Source organism: Colossoma macropomum, unplaced genomic scaffold (genome assembly GCF_904425465.1).
Source record: "Colossoma macropomum unplaced genomic scaffold, Colossoma_macropomum, whole genome shotgun sequence".
Lineage (NCBI taxonomy): Eukaryota > Metazoa > Chordata > Actinopteri > Characiformes > Serrasalmidae > Colossoma > Colossoma macropomum.
The window spans coordinates 22,698,633-22,725,288 of record NW_023494799.1 but is presented as its reverse complement, the minus strand read 5'-3'; the positions used below and the strand labels follow the sequence as shown (position 1 = coordinate 22,725,288).

Sequence of the window (26,656 nt, the reverse complement as noted above, 5' to 3'; positions counted from 1 at the left end):
TTGCATATTAATGTGATGATAATTCATGCTTACATGTGTGTGTGTGTGTGTGTGTGTGTGTGTGTGTGTCTGTGCATGTACGTTCTTTCTTAGTCGTTTTACTGTCAGTATGGACTCATCTGTACGGAATCAGAGGTGAATTTGAAAATGATTGGCTGAAAAAAGCAAACAAACACTTGTGGCTTCTGGGAACCCTGAGTAAAAACAAACTAATCCAGTAAACAGAAAATAGAAACCAGACACAACAGCTCCTACTGTAAGACTCATTCCTAATACAGAATAGAACAGAATAGAATAGAATAGAATAGAATAGAGCCAGTGGGAAAGCACTATTTGTAGTGTAGTGTCTATGCATAACATTTCATTTTTTTTTTGATCTGACTTTAAATTAATACTTAAATGATAGATAGTATAATAGGTGGTCAATCAGGACGCTGGATTTGATTGTACAATTATATCAGCAGATTTGCTAGCAACCAACTCTAACAGTTTCCTCCTAACAGTTTAGAGGCATATTATTTTAAAAAATACCTTTTGGTAAATTTACATTGCGTGACCCTGCTGAGAAATCCAGCTATGGACAGCTAGTAGTTGGTTTCAGATGATCTAAGCTGGTCAAAAACATACTCTGTGCTGGTCACCTGCCCGGTTAGGCTGGTTGACCAGCATATGGTATATTTTCATTTGAGTTTGATGGTTTAGCTGGTCTACCAGCATGACGAACTTGACCAAGCTGGTCAACCAGACTTGTATGAGCAACTTTATCAAGCTGGTTGACCAGCATGATCATGTTGGTCATGCTAGTAGATCAGCTTGGTCAAATGCATCATGCTGGTTAAGTTGGTAATGCTGGTCATGCTGGTAATGCAGGTTGACCAGCTTGGATAACTTGATTATGCTAGTTGACTGCTTTGGTCATGGTGGATGACAAGCTTGGATAGCTGGCCATACTAGTTGACCAGCTTGGTAAAGTTGATAGTGCTGGTCGACCAACTTGGTGAAGTTGGTCTTGCTGGTTGATCAGCTTGGTGAAGTTGGTCATACTCGTCATGCTGGTCAACCAGCTTGGTGAAGTTGGTCATACTGGTCATGCTGGTTGACCAGCTTGGTCAAATTGGTCGTGCAGGTCATGGTGGCCATGCTGGTTGACTAGCAACTGGCTTGGTAAAGTTAGACATGCTGATAGACCAGCTTGGTCAAATTACCTTGGTTAACTTGATAATGTTAGTTGACTAGTTTGGTCATGGTGGTTGACAAGCTTGGATAAGTTGTTCATTGTTGTGGACCAGCTTGGTGGAGTTGTTTATGCTGGTTATGCTGGTCGACCAGCTTGATGAAATTGCTCATGCTGGTCATGGTGGTCATGGTGGTTGACCAGCGTGGTAAAGTTAGACATACTGATAACCCAGCTTGGTTAAGTTGATTAAGCTAGTCAAGTCAGGTTTGGTTAAGTTGGTCATGCTGGTTGACCAGCTAGGTAAAGTTAGTCTTGTAGGTCATTCTGGTCAAGCTATTTTTTTTCAGCTACCAAACTTCTGAATGGTATATGGTCACTCATAAACAACCATGCTAACACACATGTTGAAACACACAGAACAATATATTTACACCAGAGGATTTAACTGTAGCCTGACTGCTGCCAGTTTAGTTATAAATCAAGGCATATTTTACTTGAATTTGCCAAGAAAGCCCAGCCACAGAGGCTGAGGGAACCCCTTTTATACGAGGTGAGGTTTAGCGATGCTAATGCTTTTTAACGCAGAGGAATAGAGCAGCTTTCCCAGTCTGGCAGCAGCTACTGCGTCCAGCTGTGGAATTGAGCCAAAGTTTTGGGTGCCCCGAGAAAATAATTACAGTTGGAAACCCACACGGCGAGTCCTGGAATTTAATGGCTGTAATGAAATAAAGTTTTGAGGCCTGGTCAACAGTCTGGGAATGAAAAAACCTAATCCATCATGGTGATTGGAAATTAAACATGCTGTGTAATTGCTTTCACTTAAGCTTCCAAAGTCGCACAGTCAATCAAACATGGCGCCTACATTCTTTTTGAGTGAATGAACACCTTAATTGAGTGCGATGATAAATGTTAGCTAGCAAATGAGCAAAAAAAAAATAAAAACACTTGAAGAAAACAAAAATAAACAATTAAAAGCACAGGCCGGTGCTGTGTCTATTTTTCCACGCTTGTCTTTCAGGAATGCAGCGAAAGAACCACCACTGAGAGGAGAACAGAGCGTAACTGCCAGCGCCTCATTAGGAGCGTTTTTACTACATATTAATAACACAGAGTTAGACGACAAGCTGGATTCCTGAGTGCTAGCCAATGGAGCGCAAGATCCTGGAGAGCTTGACCTATTGGATTACTCAAGTTCTACCAAAAACGCCCACACCGGTGGGATAAAAATGACGCCTCCATGTCAAAGCACTGAAAAGTGAATTATTAGCTAGACAGCATTTATTAGAGAGAGCGTAACATACTTGGATTGAGTTACGCTGCGCTTTTTGTTAAACAGGCTATTAAAGCGAATAGCATGATACTGTGAAAATGCCTCAGTCTGCCACCAGCACTAAACATGCCAGACTTTACTAACCCTTTGATTCCAAGGCAAAAAGTAGCTCTCTTCTTTTTTAACAATATGATTTACTCAATGCTGTTGGTACATTTATTTTGGTACACTGTAAATAAATCACTAAATTTACTGTAAATTAATGGCCACTAGTTGCATTACTTTGACAGTAAGTAACTGTACAGTATTAACAGTAAATTACAGTAAAATATTCAGCGTCATACTGTGACTCCACACTCACTTGCACCACAAGACTACTGCGCTGTAGCTGTTATTCTGCTGTACACCCACTTAGAAGCTGAAATTGAATTAAAATAATCTCCTGTATTTTTATAGAACAACCATAAATGTCATGCAGATCAGTAGCCAGTAATTTACCGTAAATTTACAGATTAAAAATGACTTTTCAGAATTGTAAAATATCTGTAAATATGTTAAAATAAAACAAAATTAATACATTTATTTACCACATTTTGCACTGCATATGCAAAGAATATCTCAAAGATATACAGAATATCTTTTAAAATGCAAATTTTCATTTTTCATTGTTATTTTAGCATTGCTAATAATTTGAAAGAATATGGCCAAAAACGTGATACTTCTTTTTGCTGTCATATCCCATAATGCTATGCATTACAGCTCAATGTAAACAGTAATTTGCTGTATAATTGCAGAAAATATCTTCAGAAGAGTTCATTCCAATATACAATGATGAATACGGTATTTTACCGTGGACAAAAAGAGTTAAATATTGTGAAATCCAGGTAAAAATGAACAGTGTATGTAAAGAATATAATCTAACAAAGCAAAAAATTCATACTTTTTATTTTGTTTTGTATTGCTTCTTAAGCTATCATTTTGAGCAAGCAAACACATGAATAGGGATGCACTTCACACTTCAGTGTGGCCTTTGATTGTTACTCTGATGAAACAAATCAGAATTATAGAAGTTCTGGTCCTGCATTCTGATTGGCTGAAGCTGACATAAATTGCTCACAACAACTAAATTCTGTGTTAATGCACTAAGTGACTTCTAAAACATTATGGTCTTAATGGACTGTTGTGCTACTATATGGATGATTTTCCCTAAAAGTGAAATCATAGTAAACAATGAGAGCATTTACATGTACTCAATAATCAGATAATTGCAGAAATCTGATTATGATCAGAATATTCAAATGGTCATGAAAACAGCACACTCTAATTTCTTAGATTGGAGTAAGGTCTAGAAATCCGATTAAGAAATCTGATAGAGAGCTGGAGCTTTAGCTCAGTAATCAGATTTCTCAGTGCATGTAAACTCTTACTCTGATTTCTTTTGCATTTTTCAGTCTGTACATGTGCGAAAACAAACACAGTAGCACACAGAAAGCTCCACATGCTGATCCAGTTTACTGACCAACGTTGACCAGCACACTCACCAGTTTCTCTAGGGGTAGATTTTAAACGAGAACTTAATATTAAAGGGGGGCTTCTAGCGGTCACCACCACTGTGAACAATCTGACTTGGTAAGTTTCTCTAGAATGGAACATTTCACACCAAACCACTCTGAATGACTCTGTGTACATCTTGACCACTTAATTATGCAGATTAAATGGTAAGCTTAGGTTAATCAGAGCTCTCTGATTGCTCTGTTTTGACTATAAATGGGGTCTTGGGTGAGAAAATTCACCTCAGCTCAACTGCTAAGCTTTGGCTAGACCCAATACTCATCAGTGGTTCTCTCCACAAACAATACAAAACTCCATTTCCAGTGTAGGACACTTGAGCACATCTTCCTTTGTCGAGCAGCCCAGAGATGACCTGTTGTGAACAAGGTTTACAAACAAAATCACCAAATATGGACACCGAACAGCACAAAGGCAGGCTTGTTTGAAGAAAGGAGGTGTCTTATGTGAGAAAAAGCTGGACCAGACTGAAGTATGACTAGTTATGGCAACAAAATGCAATTTGAAGAACACAAACACTTTATTTGATATGACTGGCGAGGTTTTCCAGTCATATCAGGCTACAGTACAAAAAAGTGCAGCATTGAATTTACTTAATTCAGACATGCATGTCGTTTCGCTGTTAATAAAATACATCACGTCAACACAGTTAGTGCCAAAAGTAAGTAAACTGACAGACGACATTGATGTAATACAGTACTGTGTGATGGTCAGAGACCTCCCTATTGTTTTCTTCATTACCGGTCAAAACAGTCATTAAGTACAAGTGTTTCCTTTTTTTAGTGTCAATATTTAACAGAAAGTTACACAAAAGGCTCAAAAACGAGAACACAAACTGGACATCTGAGATGAAACTGGACATCTGAGATGTGGAGGTTCTATCTTCGAAGTCAAACTAAGTTAGTTCTGTAAGGTTCTACATACAAGCAAATCAGCACTTTGAATACACACAAGAGGGCCCATCAGGTTCTGCTTCATTGTCATGTTGCTGCACTGCTCAGTGACTGTGAGAAAAGTTTATAAAACTTTACAAAACATCAAAAGGTTTCTGAAAGTCTGCTTGTTTTCTTTCTTTAGCAAGCCTCATTATATTTAATTGTATAAATGTTAAGTCTTAAAGGTAATCAAATAGTAAACATTTGGATTGATGGGCTCTTAATTACAACATAAACATTGATGCAGCATTTCTGATATAAAACAAAACTTCACACTGTCTTTAGACTGACCTGCTGCACTTACTTGCTGGGACAGTTTATTACAATAGCTGGTCGCTGTCTGATCTAAAGGACTTTTAAACTAATGGTTCCTACCTAAAACTGAGCTCTACACTGGACAAAATATTTAGCACTGACCATTATACTTAACCTATCAATCAATGCTTTTTTAAATAAGAAAAAGATGACGTGTCCTAAAACAAGAAATAAATGTTATGAAAAATAAATCATAAAAATAAATGTCATAGAAAGCATTAGATTTAATGCCCTGTTAAATGTAGACTCTATAATTATATGTTTTAAAACAAATTACTTGTAAACTGTTTGTGTTCCTTGAAAATTGTTGCTTCTTTTGATGTGTTGCCAGATAGAACCATATAATTCCAAGCAGAAAGTGAGTTCTTAGGATTAGAAGGTTTTATCCAGAGCTGGTTTATGAGGAGCCTGGCCTCTTCCTATTTCCCCCACTAGCTCAAAAACAGGACTGCAAAACAGCAGAGGGCGCCTGCAAGTGAGTCCTTAATGAATGGGGTGAATGGAGCTAAATGGCTAAAAACGAAAGTTAAAATAGTTTCTAATCACTCGCCCAGAACGTTTCTTTAATTTTAGAACGTAGGATGTATTTCACTAACAAAGCAAAGAAAACGTAACTAAATATTTCTCTTTTTCTACAGTAAACAGGTTTTGGGCAGCAGAACGCTGGCATTACTGCTACTGAGCGCTGATTGGTTGGTGAGCAGAGCAGCTCATTGGCTGTCTGGCTCACTGACGTCATGGACATACATGATGTTTTAAACTCCTATAACTCGAGTTCAAAAGCTCTTGAAAAATAACAGCAGTGTTAAAATGTTTTATGCTGTCGTGCTCAGGAAATGAATTTATTATTTTATCTTAAAAATGTTTAATCATTTCTAAACTATGATTTTCCTCAAATGCTCCATATTAATCCATTCATTTTGGAGCGCCCTCTAGCGTTTGAGAACCCGGAAGACATTACAGAGTGGTAATTCTCCTCACTACAAATTCTTTGGTTCTATCTGTATTTGACCTGTTCCAAAAAAACTAATTTACAAATCCGATAGGATTTTGATCTTGCACATTTAGAATACATTTAAGATATCTGTCATTTTGATGTATAAAGAGACGTGTTCACATATCAGTTTTGCTACTTAGAATGCAAAATCTTTGAAGCTCCATATCTCAAAACTGCTCAGAATGCAGACAGAACCTAATAATTGCAAGGGGATGATTTGTTGTTGAGATTTGTTGGATCATGAAAAGCAGAAAATGCAACCAACTTCTAAGACTGAACTTTGGAGATGCAGATTTCTTTGAAAAACTGAAAGCAAGTCTCTGAAAAATGCACACTAAATAATTACAATTAAATAAATACAGTGTGGTCTGATTTTTGTATTGTATATTTCATGTATATGTTTAAATCAAGTAAATTCTGTGCAGCAGTGCACTTTCTACTACATCCATAAACTCAGAGCAAATCCAAATAATAAAAACGACAAGAGGATGAAATACGGGACAGAAAAACAGCTCGACACTGACAAAGACTTTTCCCTAAAAATGTGACCCGTCACTGGCCTCATAGGGAATCAATAACTCTTTATGAGGAGCCAAAAATATCTTCTTTCCCAATATGCTAAACAATACGTCTGCCGGCTGCACTATAAATCCAGTATGCAAATAAACCTGCCAATGCCTGCGTCATTAGCCAAAGCCAACGGAACTCCAAGAATGCAGGACTGGCCTCGAAATACTCGCAAAAGAAAAGTCCACGGCCTTCAAAAGAGTCCTTTATCCTCAACCTGAGGCCACATTTGCAGGCAATACGCCGACTAAAATAAACACTTAGGCTACCTCAAAAGCATAACACAACACAAAGTCAATATTTTAAAAACGTATCTAAATAGCTAGATCCAATAACCAGAGAAGTTTATGAAAAGGCTGGAGGCACTTAATCTCTGGAATAAACCAAAATAAAAGTGCTGTTCTTCAGTCGCACTCTCGCTATGATGTCTCGTGCCAGTTACAGTATAAAATATACGCATGTAATGATGGCGTCTGAATAGCGCTTTTTATCTCCACATTAAATTTTATGATACAAACCACAAAGCACAACAATAACTATTGGCTCTCTATGGCGTTCATATTGCTCCATCTGGAAGAGGAGTTGGGCCAGATGGCAAGCAAACAGCGCCATATTCATAAATAAACGCTGCGGCTCACAGTGCAAACTTTCACCAGGCCAGAACAGACCAGAACAGCTGACCGCTGATACAAAAGTGACAGGTCTGGAGTCAGTGGATGGGAGTGCCTGAAGAGCAGTGTTGTGTTTTCTTTGCACAAACCAGAGCTGCATCTGAGTATTATTTCTATGATCAATGAATCTATCAACTATTATTTGATTAATCTTCTAATTATACCTATATATCACAATATCATTGACAGTAAAGTCTTGAAACAGAACCGATATCGCCCCCTACGCTTTCTGTAGTGTATTACAGTCTGTCAGAATGACTGTGTGGAACATATGAACATTGTAGTGCGTTTTTAAATGAAACAATAGAAGTCATATCGCCCCCTACACTTCCTGTAGTGTATTACAATCTGTCAGAATGTCTGTGCAGATCATATGAACATTATAGAGCACTTTTTAAAGGTAACAATACAATTTATATTGTCCCTTATAGAAGCAATAATCTAGTGTGTGGACTGCAACCTGGGAGGACTTGTACCACATGCATTTACACCTGGTAATCAATTGCGTCCCCAGTCATGCTGAAAGAGGTGGTTCGAGGGTTCTGATTTAAATCAGTTTTAAATGCATCTTGGTTGTGTATTTTAATGTGCATAATTTGAACATAATCCTGATACTCAAGACGTGTGAACCAACCGGGGTCAAAGCGTGTTAGAGAACACCTACGTTCATCTGGAGAAACATGGGGCAGTGCCTGGCCTCGGACGAGCCGACAGGTGGAGCCGTCCCCTGCACAGACTCCGCAGTTATCCTCCTTAGCATTGCTGCCCAGCTGTCTGTCACAGCCCACCTCCTGTTGGACAGAACACAGCAGGAAGAGGAGGAAGAAGGAAGAGGAGAAAAAAGCATTTAGCATTAACAGTAAGCCCTAGTCATAGCACTTCAAATCTTTTTCCACATGTCGGTTGAAGATGTTATCCACTATGCTATCCAACCACTAGAACTCTGTAGTAGTAGTAGTAAGTCAAGGAGAGTGGGCTTCTTCATAATGGCTCTTTGAAGTCCACTACTTCGACTGACTACCACCAGATGAAAGGAGAGAGTTTTACATGCTTAACAGTATCAGTATCTATTGAGCTTTCCATAATATTTTTAATTATTTTATATTTTCAAAGTTAACACATCCTGTACAGGGAATCAAATTCAATATGTACATTTTTCACTGATTTTAGTGCACAATTTGTGTTTTTTTATGAATTTTACATATTGGGAAAAACAAACAAAATAAAAAGTGCCACATTTTATGTTTTATTTCCCTCAATATGTTAAATTAAGCAAATAATCAGTAATTGTACATTAAAATGTGCAGAGGTGCAGAGGTAGTAGAGGATGTGTTAATTTATTTTCACTTAATTGTTAACATGCACTGTTAGTCTAGTGCTAATATATTATTAAACATCTCATAGGTGTGCTAGCTGAAATTTTTCATTCATTCAAATTCATTATCCTAATTGTGACTTTTGGTTTTTCTTTCTTTTTTTTTTTTGACTGAGTTTATGCCCTAAAGTGAAAGCCTAGCTCTAAAAGACATGGTTTGCCACTGAGAACAAGCTACACACATGTTCAACCACATAACAAGCTAAAGGAGGGATAAAGTCCAATTCAAGCCATTTGTTTCAGGCTTTCATCCTCAGCACACCCCCCCACAACGCTAAACCCAACTATTTACTCTCCAATTTGTGCATCTGTCAGCGCTGTTTTGCTAAATCTGCCATCCACACAAGGAACACTGCCAAATTTCACAGAACAGAGTCAGGGCTTTAAAGGAAAAAAATCTAAACGTTGCATTCAGTGCCATGGGAAAGGCAGCCAACAAAAAGTAAACAACAGGGTTTTACCCAGAAGCCCCGGGTAAACAGGAATAGCCTCATAGTCAGGCTTCATTTAAGACATTTTGGCTAATCTGCTTGGGATCAGGGTCAAATTAGATGCAATGCAGGGCAGCAGCAACTGCGTTAACAGGTGCAGTGAGCATTACGAGTTTAATCATGTATGCTGAGGCTGTATTATTAAAACATTGCTGTAGGCTAAGTGGTCAGTGAAGCAGGACATTGAGTTGTGGCTACAGCCACAGTTCTCGTTGATGAGAACAACAGCATGTTGTAATTATACATTAATTATTTGTAGCTCGTTTAAACATGCAGAGAAATTAAACAGAAACTGAGGCTTCTAAACCTTCGATCCACATCACATTCATGCGTGTAAGTAAAGAAAGAGATATTTTAATATTTATTTAACATATAAAATAACAAGCCTCAAACAAATGTAATTACATTAACAAAAGCATGTAACTTATTATGTAATTATATGAAAGTTTGTGAACCCTTTAGAATGTTCCGTACTTCTGCATAAATTTGACCTAAAACTTCACCTGATTTTCACACAAGTCGTAATAGTAGAACCAAAAAAATTGAACCAAATTAAACCAATGAGAAAATGATCCAATATTACATATCTGTGAGTGGCAAAAGTATGTGAACCTTTAGAAATAGGAGATAATTTGATGGTGAAATTAGAGTCAGGTGTTTTCAATCAGTAGGATGGCAATCAGGTGTAAGTGACCACCCTGTTTTATTTAAAGAACAGGGATCTATCGCAGTCCAATCTTCACAACAATCATGGCACAAACAAAGGAGATTTCTCAGGACCGCAGAAGAAGAGTTGTTGATGCTTATCAGGCTGAAAAAGGTTACAACACTCTCTAAAGAGTTTGGACTCCACCAATCCATAGTCGGACAGATTGTATATAGAAGGAGGAAGTTCAAGACCACTGTTACGCTCCCCAGGAGTGGTCGACCAACAAAGATCACACCAAGAGCAAGGCCTGTAAAAGTCTGCAAGGTCACAAAGGAACCCAGGGTAACCAAAGAGCACACTGCAATTTGTTCAGTTTGTGAGTCAGAAGGCTATTGGAACAATGTTTTGTGGACAGAAGAGACCAAAAATGGATATTTTTGGTTTAAATGAGAATCGTTATGTTTGGAGAAAGGATAACACTGCATTCCAACGTTAAAAACCTTATTCCATCTGTGAAACATGGTGGTGGTAGTATAATGGTTTGGGCCTGTTTTTGCTGCAACCGGGCCAGGATGGCTTGCCATCATTGATAGAACAATGAACTCTGAATTATACCAGCAAATGATAAAGGAAAACGTCAGGACTGTCTGTGAGCTGTAACTCAAGAGAACGTGGGTCATGCAACAGGACAATGACCCTTGACACAAGTTGTTCTACCAAAGAATAGTTAAAGAAGAATAAAGCTAATGTTTTGGAATGGCCACGTTAAAGTCCTGACCTTAATCCTATAGAAATGTTGTGGAAGGACCCGAAGCAAGCAGTTCACGGGAGGAAACCCACCAGCATAACAACCCACTAACATTACAAAAATAGTATAGTAAAGCAACAGTATTAATTCTAGACTGTTAGGGTCATCCATGAAGGCCTAGTAAGAGCTAAGTACATATGTAAAGCTCTTCAGTGTTTTGAAACTAGTAGGAAAGGTATAACTTTTTTATCCCCACTTTTACACCCACTTTTATCCTTAACCCCACCCTAACGATAACAGTCTCTGGACCTGTTACAGTATCTAACTCTACTGAAGCTGCATTAGCACTAAATCACAGCTTTATATGAAACGCTTTCTAAGAAGGAAAGTAATTATGTCAATTTCCAGGAAGTTTCCCTCAGTGGAAATGAAGCAGTGTGCATTTTTGTTCTACAGACTCTGCAGTCATGGTCAAGTGGAAACTCAAAAATCTGTCAAAGTCTGGACACCAAACTGCCTCCTCTGTCTCTCCTTCTCTCTCTCTCCCTCTCTCTCTCTCTCTCATCCACACGCACACATATAAACTTGATTTTTACAATGTCAGGACATGGGTCATAAATATGCACCTATTAAATACATATTTGTTATATATGTTCATATTATATATTATATTTAGTAAGTGTCTATATTTAATACAAATATGTTGCACTTGTGTATGTACCTATATGTGATGATAAAATGAGCCAAATGTATTATATATGTAGCAAGCAAGCAAGCAAGCATTAATACAAATAGATTCTTACATATAAATGATATTAATCATATGGCCCATACTATATATATATATATATATATATATATATATATATATATATATATATACACACACATACACATACATACATATAGCGTGTACATGTATTAATAATTGTATTAATAATAAGACCAGTTTGAATTATATATTATATATTTTAAGTACCTACATGTATTAATAATATAGCCCTTATGTGTACATTTTTGTCCTGAAAATGTACAAAAACAAGTACACATGCACACACTCAGAGGAATGCAGGCCCCAGTTGTCTCACATATGGCTCCTGTCTGCTTCCTCAGCCATCTAGTAAGGACGGCCTGATTTTCTCTGTCTCGCTGAACTGACCTGAATAACCAAGGAGCCACTGCAGGCTCCAGCCTCTCATACATAACAGCTAGGACTGCAAAAATGTTTCAAGATTCATTGATTAGAAGATGCCCATTCAGCTAACTGTGTGCAGTCTTTTGCAGAAGTTTGAACACCCCCAGATTCCATGTTTTATTTTTTTCTAAGTGAAAATAATCCTATACATGCCATTTGTCTAACAGTCTTTCTTTTATTTGCTGAGTGTAAAATATCAGAAAAAAATAAAACAAGCCGCTTGTTATGTTCTATTTTCCCCAATATGTTCAAATTCAACAACTAAACTGAAATTGGTAGAAAAATGCCACGTAGAGGATGTGCTAACTTATTTTTACTTAGAAAATCAGCAATAACATAGAATTTGACCAAGGATGACTAAAGTTTTGCATAAAACTGTACATCATTTTCACATAAATACACTGTTTTCCAGTTCACTTACTTTTGGAAATATATGTGTTTATGTTATATAGCCTTTTCATATGGAAATTACGAACACATTTGAATCAAATAAATTCAATGCAGCACTTTTTTCCAATTAAATTCTATTAAACTACTGCTGATCAGAGACTCAAACCAACAGTAACAGCTACAAAACTGCCAGTTTTACTGGTTGCGGAGTTGAGTTAGTACTGAAATACACTTATATATGACATAATTTGAAAATACCTGTTACCCTTTACGTTGTGTGCAAATTTTATGATGAATAGATTGAAGGAAATGGGTCAAAATTACTTGGACAAAATATCTGGTTCCACTGACTTACATTAAAAGTAAAGTATGTTTTTTCCTTCTCCTGTTAAGTTACCATGTGTATACCTGTACATATGCATAGGCCATATGTTCTAGAACTGCAGTTTAGTCTTGGTATATCCCCAATATATAACCTCCAGATACAGGGCCATTAGAAGGCTGAGAATATTTATGTTTTTTTTCTCAATTACCTTCCTCTTTCAGCTACACGCCCATTGGAGTAAATGTGTATTGTTCACGACATCCAGAACGGCTAACCACAATACAATTGCACGGTGGTCTGAAGATGGAATAGAGACTGATAGCGTGAGTAGGGGCTCTCTGCACGGAGCCAGGGTCAAACTGGGTTTTGGGAAAGTGTACAGACTCTAGACTGACTGCATCAGACTGGACTGTTTCAGCGCTAACTCAACTTCAGCTCTGCTGGGCTTCATGACATGAATCAAAAACCCTGGCAGACACCCTTTTACAACATATTTATTCAACTGTCAGCCATTTCTCTCTCAACATACTTCTATTTTTGAACATTTATCTGTGTAAGCTAGACTAATGCAACACTGGGAAAACATATTCGCCCTACAACATGTAATATAAGATGAGGAGAACAGCAGGAAACACAAAACCGTTTTAACTGATTATTCATTTATTGAAGGAAAGAACTTTTCCAAAACCTGTGTCACCTGTGTGAAAAAGAAATTGCTCCCCTGAACAGCAGCAACTGCAACCAAACACTTCCTGTAACTGAATTTGCTGTGGATTTGCAGAATTGCTTTAATTCAGACTGATTATGTTCCTCTTGGTTAGCAGTGTTTTTTCTCTCCCATAGAGGGCATTTTTGCCCAGTCTCTTTCTTTTGTGAACACTGACCTTACCTGAGGCAAGTAAGGCCTGCATTTCCTTAGATGTTCGTTCTTTTGTTTCTCTTTTAGGAAATTAAGTAGGCCAACCACTTCTGGAGAGATTCACCAAAGTTTTCTCCATTTGGAAATGGCAAGAATTTGCTTAATTTGCGTAATTTTCCATATTGATATATTTCAATAACTTTTTTCCTCATCTCTTCAAGAATTTCTTTAGATTGCATTATAGTGTGCTGGATGTTTGCCTACCTCAAAGTGCTGGAAAGATTCTGTTTAAAAGAAGTTTATAATAAAGAGGGCTGGCAGTAATCAAGCCTAAGTGTGTCTAATTTAATTGAGCTCAGTTATCAACTAAATTTGGCTGACTGAGTAACTTTTTCACACAGTTGATAATGGATGATCATTAAAAAACCGTTTGTAGATTGTATGTATATATATAATTTTTTATTTCTGTCTTTGGGTTATTTAAAGTTATTTGTAGTACTATGTTTCATGCATACATGTTTATATACTAATTTGCTTATTCTTTGTCTCTTTATTCTTCTTCTATACAATTGCATCTGATGTTTCAAGTACCTAAACTCAATAAACAAAGCTTAAACAAGAAGTGTAAATAATACCTCAGACTTGATGCACTTTGGTGATAAACAAATTCAAAGCTTTGCTGGAAATAGTTGGAAATAACTTTTGTTTCATCAAGAAAGCCATCAATGAAACATCAATGAAAAGCCATTTAAAAGCTGTGTTTGAACACAAAGACTCTACTCTCGGTGTCATAGCAACAGTGCACTGCAGCTGGGCTTCAGCCTGCACCTCTTCAGATGGTTTGAATGGCCAAAATAGGAAAACTAGGAAAATAAGTGCTACTAATAAATGATCCTGGGCAGACCTACAGTACTAGACACACGTTTGGACTCACCTGATTACATGTATGTTTGTGTTCTACTTGTTATGTTTAATACTTGTGTTTAAGCACAACACTTCTCCTCAGTTCTACTGGTTGTAATTTCAATGTCCACCTCAGCACAGACTTAGTTATATGACCAGAGATACAGGAGAGCTGGACTCACCTGGCAAATGCCATTAATGCACATGTCCAGCGAGTCTGCTTTGCATCGAGTGCCGTCCAGCACTTTTGGCGCGAGTTCCACTGCCAGAGTTTTGCCCCGGGCCTGGCACCTCAGAGCGCACGGCGAGACAGGGTCATAACTGACCGGAATCCACTCGTATGTCTGTCCCTGGTATTTGATGTCATTGTGGGCAGAGCACTGCTGAGCTCTGAAGTCACCTGACTCGGCAGGGCAGTCCTGATTGGAAGAACAAGCAAGGTGTTAGATGAATGACCTGTTAGATTAGATTAACCTTAAAGGATCTGTCTACCAATTTACACAACCCCACCCCCATACCCCAAATTTAGCCAATCAGCCAAGACACGCTTGCTTCTTTAGATTTGCACTGGAGCTACAAGCTAATGTAGCTAACTAGTAATAGAAGCTAATAGCCACTTCGTTATCTAATGCTAAATAGCCAGAATACAATCAACAACTGTCTGATGTGAATAATATTTTTGAGTACACTCTTAAAAAGATGGTCTCTTTAACAGTTATTTAGCAAAAAAAATGGTTCTATATAGAACCATGAACACTCAAAGAACCCTTTTCATCATGAAAGTTTCTTTAGATGGAGAATGTGCTGTAGATGGTTCTATATAGCACCCAAAAGGGTTCTTCTATTGTTACATTGTCAGGTTTGTAACAATAGAAGAACACTTTTGGGTGATATTTAGAACCCTTCTCAAAAAAGGTTCGATATACATCCATCTATAGCACATTCATGCACATTCTCCATCAGTCTGAAGAACCCTTTGACAATGCAAAGAACCCTTTACTCATGTAAAGGGTTCTTTGAGTGTTCGTGATTCTATATAGAACCATTTTTCTCCACTAAAGAACCCTTGAAGCACCATCTTTTTTAAGAGTGTAGTATTGTAGAGTAGTGCTGTCTGGGAGGCGGTGGGGGGGGTGTAAAACTAACTTTTTCTCTTTCAGGTTAAATGAAAATAATCATAATAATATATTTTTGACAATTTTCTTGTATGACTTCAAATATATACATAGATCACTATTATCTAACAAAAAATGTGAAATGTGACCCAAAAAAGGTTTGTGGGGGAATAAATTAGAGAAATGCTGTGATGCAGGTGAAATTGTATAATTAATTAAACCACAGCCATTCAGTTTACTTTTCAGGAGAGAAAATATGAGTGGGGAGATGTCTAGGTATCTGGGTGGGCTTCTTTGCCCAATTTACCTTTTAGCTTATCAGGAACCACATAAACAAGTCTATAAACAACTCAACATGGTGTCTGATGATTTAGGCCTACAGTTTGCACAATGCTAATTGGTGGGGTGTAAGCTTCCATTACTTCTTAATTACGTTAGCCTGATAGCTTCAGGGTAAAACTAAACAGGTATTTTTTGTGCAGCTATCCCTTTAACACAGCAGACACGGATAATAAATTCTCTCAAATGCTCTGAACAAAATATTCTCTGTGAAAAAGTCAGAGAAAGTGCACGTTAATAATTAATAAAAGGCTCTGAACCAGATAACCTTCAACTTTGAAGGTTCCTGTTTGTAACCTCACACATTTTTAAGAATGCCCTTTCACTTCTGTCAGCTTGAATTGCATTTCCAACCAGCCCAGCCCAGTAGAAAGACAGAGGAAAGGATTGCTAACGACACATCTCTGCCCAATCCACTCTGTTTTCCAGGGCTTTTATTTTTGATCATCACTCCAAAACTCTTCTAAAAACAGCCTCCCACTTGCTCCGCCCGGAAGATGCACATGATTGAGGCAACTTCGAGAAACAGCCTTAATTCAACATGACACGGCTTGATCTAAGGGGTCAGAAAGAGAAATAAATAGTCGTGCGCCTCCAAGCTCAGAAGCTAACTCCATCAATGCCAATTATGAAGCCTGACACAGAAGAACCTCTCTCAACATCCATCATTCTGACAGAAGCGCTATGGACATTATGCAGGGACGTTTTCCCAACTGGCCCCAACCAGGGCTAATGTGGGCTCAGACGAAACCACTTCAATGGTGGAAAAACAGGCCACTGATTAAAATGAACTGAGAAGGACAGATGGCTTCTTCAGAAATGGCCTGATGAAGATGTAGCGAGGCTACGTCCGCAATGGACGTCACACGAGCTGGAAAACCTGGCTTTTCCCTCTGCTGTTGAAAGGGACAGGACAGGGGGACTTTACCAGATGCTTGACCACAACCTTAGAAGAAAAACTTGGATGAGAATGCTGCACTCGGTTCTATTTCTGGCTAGCTCAGGCTAGTTGTGGGTGACATATTGTACAGTAGCAGAAGAAGGAGAATATAACCGATAAATCAGATGGTCTTTAAAGGCCCTAGCAGAGCCGTACTGAGCTCCATCTCACCAGCTGCATGTATGAACGTCCTGCCAGCCAGTATCAGAGCTCATGTGGGGAGAAATCTGCCAGCAGGTTTGGTAAAAATGCTATGAGATGTTTTTTCGTATCTTGGCTCTCTTTCTTTTTATTGAGGAAGTGTGCAGCGAAGCTTCATTTCTCCTGAGATGTTCTGAAGTGAAAACTAAAACAGGAATCATTATAAATCATGCATTTATGTCTTTAATAACCCTTTAATACCAACTTCTACTTTGAGCAAGCAAACACATGAATATGAATCTACAGTCGTACGCAAAATTACATGTTTTACGTCCTGTATATCCTTATTGAATATGGCCCTACTTCAAATCACTGGCCACTTTATTAGAAACACCTGCCTTGCACTTCCACTAACTGGCCACTTTATTAGAATCACCAATGTTGTGCTTCCACTAACTGGCCACTTTATTAGAAACACCTACCTTGTGCTTCCACTCACTGGCCACTTTATTAGAAACACCTGCCTTGCACTTCCACTAACTGGCCACTTTATTAGAATCACCAATGTTGTGCTTCCACTAACTGGCCACTTTATTAGAAACACCTACCTTGTGCTTCCACTCACTGGCCACTTTATTAGAAACACCTACCTTGAGCTTCCACTAACTGGCCACTTTATTAGAAACACCAACCTTGTGCTTCTATTCACTGGCCACTTTATTAGAAACTCCAACCTTGTGCTTCTATTCACTGGCCACTTTATTAGAAACACCTGCCTTGTGCTTCTACTAACTGGCCACTTTATTAGAACCACCTACCTTGTATTTCCATTAACTGACCACTTTATTAGAAACACCAACCTTGTGCTTCTATTCACTGGCCATTTTATTAGAAACACCAACCTTGTGCTTCTATTCACTGGCCACTTTATTAGAAACACCTGCCTTGTGCTTCTACTAACTGGCCACTTTATTAGAACCACCTACCTTGTATTTCCATTAACTGACCACTTTATTAGAAACACCAACCTTGTTCTTCCACTCACTGGCCATATTATTAGAAACACCTACCTTGAGCTTCCACTAACTGGCCACTTTATTAGAAACACCAACCTTGTGCTTCTATTCACTGGCCACTTTATTAGAAACACCTGCCTTGTGCTTCTACTAACTGGCCACTTTATTAGAACCACCTACCTTGTATTTCCATTAACTGACCACTTTATTAGAAACACCAACCTTGTGCTTCTATTCACTGGCCACTTTATTAGAAACACCAACCTTGTGCTTCTATTCACTGGCCACTTTATTAGAAACACCTGCCTTGTGCTTCTACTAACTGGCCACTTTATTAGAACCACCTACCTTGTATTTCCATTAACTGACCACTTTATTAGAAACACCAACCTTGTTCTTCCACTCACTGGCCATATTATTAGAAACACCTACCTTGAGCTTCCACTAACTGGCCACTTTATTAGAAACACCAACCTTGTGCTTCTATTCACTTGCCATATTATTAGAAACACCTGCCTTGTGCTTCTACTAACTGGCCACTTTATTAGAACCACCTACCCTGTATTTCCATTAACTGACCACTTTATTAGAAACACCAACCTTGTTCTTCCACTCACTGGCCATATTATTAGAAACACCTACCTTGTGCTTCTACTCACTGGCCACTTTATTAGAAACACCTACCTTGTGCTTCCACTCACTGGCCACTTTATTAGAAACATCTATTTACTTCTCATCACTATTTAAGGTAAGTGATGATATAGGCATACAGTTAACATGATGCTTATTGGCTTGGTATATGACTTCACTACCTGTAAGCTAAAGAAATAGCTTGACAAAATATGCTAATATGGCTAACAACAAATAGAAGGCATGAGGTAGCATGATGTCAATGTTGATTAATGGCTAATTCAGTTTCAGTCACTGTTAACAACTTTCTGACCTAATTTAAAGCAATATCTTCACCCAATAAGCTAATTTGGCTAAGAAAGCTTAAAAATTAGTCACCACCTGTTAGCATAGTGCTATATTGGTCTAGACAAATTTATTGATATATATATATATATATATATATATATATATATATATATCAATATAAATCTTTTAAAATGTTTTAAAAATTATTGCATAGTTATATCCAGTTTTGTAGCCCCAGTGCAGAACCTTGTAAAAAGGTTTGTACATTTAATTTATAGCTGAATAATCATTTTAAATCATAAAACAATAAACACATTTGAATAGTTTGATATTGACTTACTGTGTTGCTGCACGTTCTGTAACGGATGTTCCTCCCCTCACAATTCCTGCAAAAGATCAGGCCTTTCAAAGTATTATATTGTTGATAATTGTATCCCAGCTGGTGGATTCACTTTGTAAATGCTCTGCTGTCAGGAAAAGGTTCAAACCTGATTAAATCAGATCTGTGCTTTTTATTTAAATTTTGTCTCTAAAACTGTCAGATGTTTTGCTTGCTTGCTGGTTTACTCAAATTTGTTTATTTGCTCGTGCCTGTACAGGAAAACATGCTTTAACCAATAAAAACTCCACCCAGAAATTCAGCAGCGTTTGTTGGGCCACAGACAGCACGGCTTCTTCAAACAGCTCAAAGGTACGACGGCACACCTGTCCCGCAGCTCAGGCTGCCAAGCTTCCCTTCTAATCTCAGGCTAACAGAGGCACTCAGACGAAGACAACAGAGCTTGCGTAACGCTGTGAAACTGACAGGGTTTCGCTTCAGATGTGCCAAACTAACTCAGGCTCTTCTCATCAACTCCCAGCCTGTGGCACTCGCAAAAGTCCCCTTGATGTGGAGTCAAGAATGTGAAAAACTCTGATGTGAAGAGAGAGAAACAGCAGAGGGAGAAGAAAGAGGGGGAAAAAACCAAGTACACTGACATGGCTGACAATGAATGGAGGCTAGTAGCCACCTGATTGCATGATGTTACATGCCTAATGTTAGTTGGTGGCTACTAACTTCAATTCATTCCCTTTTAGGATTAAAACTGAATGGACCACAGAGTATATTGATGAAGTAAGAACCCATTTTTTGTTTGAACTGAGGGGCTGGTGACTTATGTTCTTAACTAGAACTAGGCTGGTCAGCTAGCCAACAGGCTAAAAGATAGCTAACAACCTAAACAACTCCATCATTAATATCACCTGCTTGAATTAAAGTACTTAAAGTATGATTAACTGTAAAATGGCAGTATAAAAGTCTAAAAAATGTCACTTGAATGTCTTACACACTTTAAATGTTCATGTTTCAGTCAGAAGTAGCATCAAACTCAGACTGAATCCCAAATGGCTCCGTTCTCCCTAAATAGTTAAGTTAAGAAAGTGGAGAAATTCTAGCCTCTACAGCCAAATAGTGCTCCATTTATCAAGTGTGGTTGGGACGGAGTCCCAGATTACTATTTTTAGTTATATTTTGCACCATTTTTTGCAGGATCCAGTATTTAAATCCCTATGTAGTGCACTATTTAGGGAGCAGGGAGTCGTTTGAGATTATTACATTTCCTCACCTCAATTTACAGGACTAGTTAAATATGCTAACATGGCTAACAAAGAAGATACCTGATGTCTCCTGCATAATGCTAACGGGTCACTACCAGCTTTCCTTTGTTGTTAAATAAACAACATATTTCATAGCTGCAAATTAAAAAGAACAAACTGATGAGGTATGCTAATATGGCTAAAAATGAAAACTAGTAGACATGAGTTAGCCAGATGTCATGATGCTAATTTGTGGCCATTCACTTTCAGTCACTGTTAGCAATAAGAGTGAGAGTAAAAACAATAAACTTGCTCACCTCAATTTACAGGATGCTAATATGGCTATAATGAAATCTAGTAGCCAAATAAATGTTACTTGCTATTAGCTTTCACTCACTGTTAGTAATTAGAAATGAACAGCATATAATAGACCTGAGCCTTAATTTCACATAATAGCCTGATCTCTAATATTGCTGCAGTAAATGTTAGCCACCTGTTAGTAATTTGCAAAGCGCTAACTGGTCTCTATTTTCTTTCCTTCATTGTTGGCAAATGAACACCACACCTTTTCATTTCAATTTGAAAGAATAACTTCACAAAATATGCTAACATCACTACATGGACACTGCTTCAATTTAAAGTAATTAGCCATGTTGTAAAACAAGCATGATGTCAGCATGATGTCACTTACGTAACACTAACTGGTCACTAATGGTTTTCCCTCATTTTTAGCAACTACAAGTGGACAATATTTCTATCAATTTAAACTAAAAGCTCAACCAAATAAGCAAATATGGCTAACAACAATAGCTGTTAGTAGACTTGAGTTAGCATGCTGTCATTTGCATAATGCTAATTAGTGGCCATCCATTTTCATTGATTGTTATAAATAAGAGAGAAAAATAAACTATATATTCCAGCTCCAGTTTAAAGCAAATGCTTGACCAAATTTGCTGCAAGTTATAGCCACCTGTTAGGATAATGCTAATTCCGCGTTATTGGCCATCACTGTTAGCAACATTTGCTTTTTGAACTGTTCTTTTACAAGCTCAATTCCAAAAAGGTTGGGATAGTGTGTGAAATGCTAATAAAAAAAAGAACCAGTGATTTACACACCGAGCTTTTTCCAGGTTCCCTGAATTTTTGAGGATATTACGTACTGTAGAGGATTCAATACCCATCCTTGCATTTGCTTGTTCACATTGTTTTTCTTCTGGATTTTTCGCTGATGTATTTTGTGCAAAATGGCAAAAATCGACTCGTCCTTGCTTATAAAGGACTAAACCTTTATTGGATACTTTTATGTCCAAGCATAATTGTATCTGTATACCTGTTTAAGATGTTTTTGAATGTTTCACAATGTTCCTAGTCTTTAATTGCCCCTGTGTTGCAGATGCCATTTCAGAGTAACCAAATATTTACAAAAAACAAAGTCGATAGGATGAAACATTACACATCTTGTTTTTTGCTGTTTTTGTTCAAATACAGGTCAAAGTCGGTTTATAATATACTGCTTTCTGTTTTTATTGGCATTTTACTGTCTGTCCCAACTTTTTTGGAATTGAGTTTGTAAAAAGCAACAGCACAGCTAAGTATTTTGGAGGAAATCATGCAACAAAATCACTTTGAAAGTGTACAAAATTAAGGTTTTGTATGCATTTCTGGTTACATGCAGTTATATCTTATGGGTTAATACAGCACAAGCCTCTACAGAACACCTGACATTTTCTGTTTCCATTCTCCAAACCGGACTGACTCGACGAGAGAGAGTGACGCTGCTTTAATGCTATCAATCAGTACGAGCCACTTCGTTTGCAAACCACAAAATCAACCACAGAATAGTTTCCAGATTCTCCTCTAATCAGTGGGACATAATCAAAACACAACCTGGGCCTCAAACTAGCGAGCTGCTAACCTGCTACCGAGCCCTGGAGGAGCAGATGCATTATCTCTTGGTCTTATCTGCAATGTGCAGTGATATTATCTTAGGATCAGCATCAGTGCTGTTTTCCTCAGGCCATAATAGCAAAGACGTGACTTTACACAACAATATTAGCACTTTCACAGTGCAGTATGGACCCGATTCAGTGTTAAAAAAGTCACAGTTAAAGCCAGTAATAACTAAAGCATGTTGCACTACTGTTCATCACTGTGTGTAATCACTGTTACTGTCCAACAATATAAACCCGACTTGTATATATAAATGTATAAATTCATCTATATATATATTTATATATATGCATTTAATACCTCATATTTCAGAAGTGGAGAAAGGGCCCATATCATGAAAATAGTTTGATGTAGCGAATTGTTGAAGTTTCAAAATGTGCCATTCACTCCACAGTTCTTTACGGAGGCACAATACAAGACAGCCAATCAGAACAGAGGTCATTTACATATATCAGTTTTAAAGGCACAGGTCCAAAAACAGTCTGTTTAATTCTAAAGAATAAAGAGAGATTGGAAAATGAATTATGACTGTTTTTGGTACATAAAATATAAGTATATACAGATTATTTCATTTCAGTGTAGTAAGCGGAGAAACTGTGTGGAAAGTAGAAGAGTGGATATTATATATTATGATTTGAATTTGAAGAAGTTATTGAATGAAACAAACAAGGTTTGAACCTGCCGATACAGGATGTAAATTGAATGGGAATATAAATCATTATGTAAATATACAATTATGACGTAATTATGTCATTACATTTAAAGAGTCTATATGCTACGTTTATTCTGGATTTTTTTTTTTTTTTGACTTCCACTTATAACATTTATGTGGTTTTATGTAACAAGAATGGTCATAATTTCATTTTACATGACCATTGTCCAGCCTCTCCTTAACCCTTACAATTAAACAGGACGGTTTTGTTACTGTGCCTTAACAACTGACATATGTAAAATGAGCTCTGTTCTGATTGGCTGCCTGATTCAAAATGCACTGAGCTGAAACACTCCTTATAACTTCAGTGTGAATGGGTGGAGCTAAACGGCTGTAGCCCACATAGGTGGATATATGTAAATGAGTCAGTTCCAGTGACATCACAGAAACAGTGAATTCAAATCAAGCTGTTTTTACAGTTTAGTTTCTGTGTATGGACTGAATGAGCTGGACAGTGAATGGGACATTTGGAAACTTTTTGCATACCATCTCAAGAACATATCAAAGTTTAAAAATTTCTCGTCACAACAAGACCTATAAAACTCACGCATTTATCTCCAGCTGGCTGGACTTCTGACTACTGTCTCTTTACCAATCTTCCCAAAACCACACACAGCTACATCTAAGCTACAGCTTATTCAAAATGCAGCTTCTAGAATGCTTAGGAGAACTAAGAAATCCAAGCACATCACTCCAGTCCTCAAGTTACTGCACTGGCTATCACCTAAGTACAGAATAGACTTTAAAGTGTGTCTAATTGTATATAAATCTCTGAATGGCCTTGCACCAAAATATACTGCTGATCTGCTTGAAGTATACAAACCCAACAGGCCTCTCTGATCACTCTCGACGGGTCAGTTAGTACAGCCCAGAATCAGAACCAAACAGGGTCATGCAGCATTCAGTCACTATGCTGCCAAATGCTGGAACAAACTCTCAGACAAGGTCAGATATGCTCCACATGGCAAAAAATAGCATCTTAATTCTAATTGATCTATCTAATATTTCTTATTTTGAGATGGTCGTACCCTTAAGATTTTATTTCTTAAGTTTATTTCTAGATATTTTTACCTGTTTTAAGTAATATTATCAAAAAAAAATTGTGTCACTATACTGGCAGATAATTCTTCTGGTTTCAAGCACATTTCTTAAAACAAGCAAAATGATCTGCCAATATAGTGAGTTAATTTTACGTAATAAAATTAAGTAACTAGATTTAAGACATTTTTACTTGACAAGATACTATTTTGTAGCAGTGCAAATACAGCCATCTTTAAGTCCAGATTGAAAACATTCTTATTTTCCTGTGCCTTAGCCTTTAACACTGCGCTTAGTTCCTTATTTTAGTTGCTATTTATCTTCCATTGATTTTCACTGCACTAATACCTTATTTTACTTGTTATTATATTTGTTTTAAATTGGATTATTATGACATCTCCCCAGCTTTATCAACTCTTTGGAGGTTTTAAAAATTTGATAGGATGGGTATCCCAAGGATTGATTAACAGCTCAGAGGTTGGTATCACTTCAAAGTAAAAATTTTGTTCAGTCACGGCTGCTATTCAATGGTTGAAAGCAGCAAATTTTGGTCCTCTTCCTCATTTAGGACGCTAGAAATTACTAAAAAGTGTTGGTTCTTCAAGGGTTCTTTAGTAAAGAAATAGGATCTATATAGAACCATGAACACTCAAAGAACCCTTTTCATGAATCTTTGCAGCATTAAATCGTTCTTCAGATTGAAGGAGAATGTGCTGTAGTTGACTCTATATAGATATCTACAGCACATTCTCCATCAACCTGAAGAACTCTTTCACAATGTAGAGAACCCTCAAAGGGTTCTTTGAGGGTTCATGGTTCTATATAGAACCATTGTCTTCTATATTGTCTTTACTAAAGAACCCTTGAAGAACCATGTTTTTAAAGAGTGTATGAGCACAATTGCACTTTTGTAAATATTTAAGCCTCCCTATTTTTCAAAATTCTTCTTTGTGTTTTTATTACTTTCTACTTTCTTTCAATTATGCCTTTGCAAAAGCCTTTCTGAGGTGCTAGAGCTCTGGATGTCACAAGCTTTATTATTATCAGTAATGCTTTATTTTGAGTGTTGCTTTGTAGATGGTTTATAAACTCTTAACAGATTATCAGTAACACATCAACATCATATCAGTGAAGTAGCTGTAGTGACGCATCTGAATACATTGAAGTAAATATCTTGAAGACGTTCTGTTGATACATTACTTACATTAAGTAGATGCATTATTGATTTATTACATGAAGTAGACTTTATATGTTACGTCTAACCGTAACCCTGGCGTAACCCTAATCCTAACCTTAACCTTAACCTCAACCCAGAATCTAATCCTAACCCTAACCTTAACCTCAACCCAGAACCAAATCCTAACCCTAACTTTAATCTCAACCCCAAAACCTAATCCTAGCCTTTACACTGGCTCTGATCCTGACCTTTACCTTAACCTTAACCTCAACTCAAAACCTAAACCTAACCCTCACCCTTGGCCTAATCCTTAACTTCAACCCAAAACCCATCCTAACCCTCACCCTGGCCCTAATCCTTAACATCAACCTAATCCTAACCCTCACCCTGGCCCTAATCCTAACCCTAACCTTAACCTCAACCCAAAACCTAACCCTAACTCTAGCCTAAATCAAACCCTAATCCATTGAAGCTCCAGGTACAGAATGGTGTCAGTGTGTCTGTAACTGCTTGTTGAGGATGATGATGGTCTTTATTAAACCTGTTAATGTTCAGTTCCTCTCAGGTTAAACATCTACAGATCTGAACTTGGACTCCAAATAAAGTGAAAAACAACTGAATTCAGCAGATTATAAACACATTTATTTACACAGTTAGTTAAAAATCTCTTAATAATCTACTGCTGCTACATCATTGATGAGTTGCTGATGTTACTGTTGAGTCTGTTGAGTGTTTTCATGCAAAAAGCACCACTCAAAATAAAGCATGACCTTAATATCTAATGCTGTTTTTTTCTGCGCTTGTGTAAAGCACTTTGAATTGCACCTGTTTATTTTGAAAGGTGCTATACAAATAAACTTCAAATGTCTTTAATTAAAAAAAGAGTGAGAGAAACTCTTTTAAACAGTAATATGAATTGAATGTTTACCAAAATGACAATATTAACTCTGGACTTCTAAGGTTTATATGTAGTATAAGTTACATTAATCCACTTTCAGAAGTTAAATCACGATGTCTGTAGGTGTAAGACGCTTCAGTCACATTAAAGCCATTGAGAAAAGCTTGCTGAGCAACACTAATGTCTGTGTTGGAGGGGCTCGGTGAGGGGCCGAGGAGGAAAATCTGACATTAGACACATCTGTGACTCATAAGAAACCCGAAACCCCCACAGAGAACACATCTCTGCACGCAGGAAGCATTCAATTCAGAAACACTGATTCCGATCTGACGGGCGGGCAGCGAGCGCGCTTCTAATGAGACCCAAAACACAGCGTAATTGGACCATTTCTGATTCTGAAG

At 37.6% G+C, this 26,656-nt stretch overlaps 1 protein-coding gene across 1 annotated transcript in view; it reads right to left on the bottom strand.

Moving 5' to 3' along the window:
- The window catches only part of adamtsl3 (ADAMTS-like 3), a 157,300-nt gene that overhangs the window by 14,870 nt on the left and 115,774 nt on the right, over positions 1 to 26,656 (bottom strand). The window contains exons 5-7 of the mRNA XM_036585860.1: positions 19,246 to 19,291; positions 14,619 to 14,855; positions 8,166 to 8,292 (exon numbers count right to left, since the gene is read on the bottom strand). Of these exons, the coding sequence (XP_036441753.1) occupies positions 8,166 to 8,292; positions 14,619 to 14,855; positions 19,246 to 19,291 (410 nt within the window). The remainder of the gene's footprint in view (positions 1 to 8,165; positions 8,293 to 14,618; positions 14,856 to 19,245; positions 19,292 to 26,656) is intronic.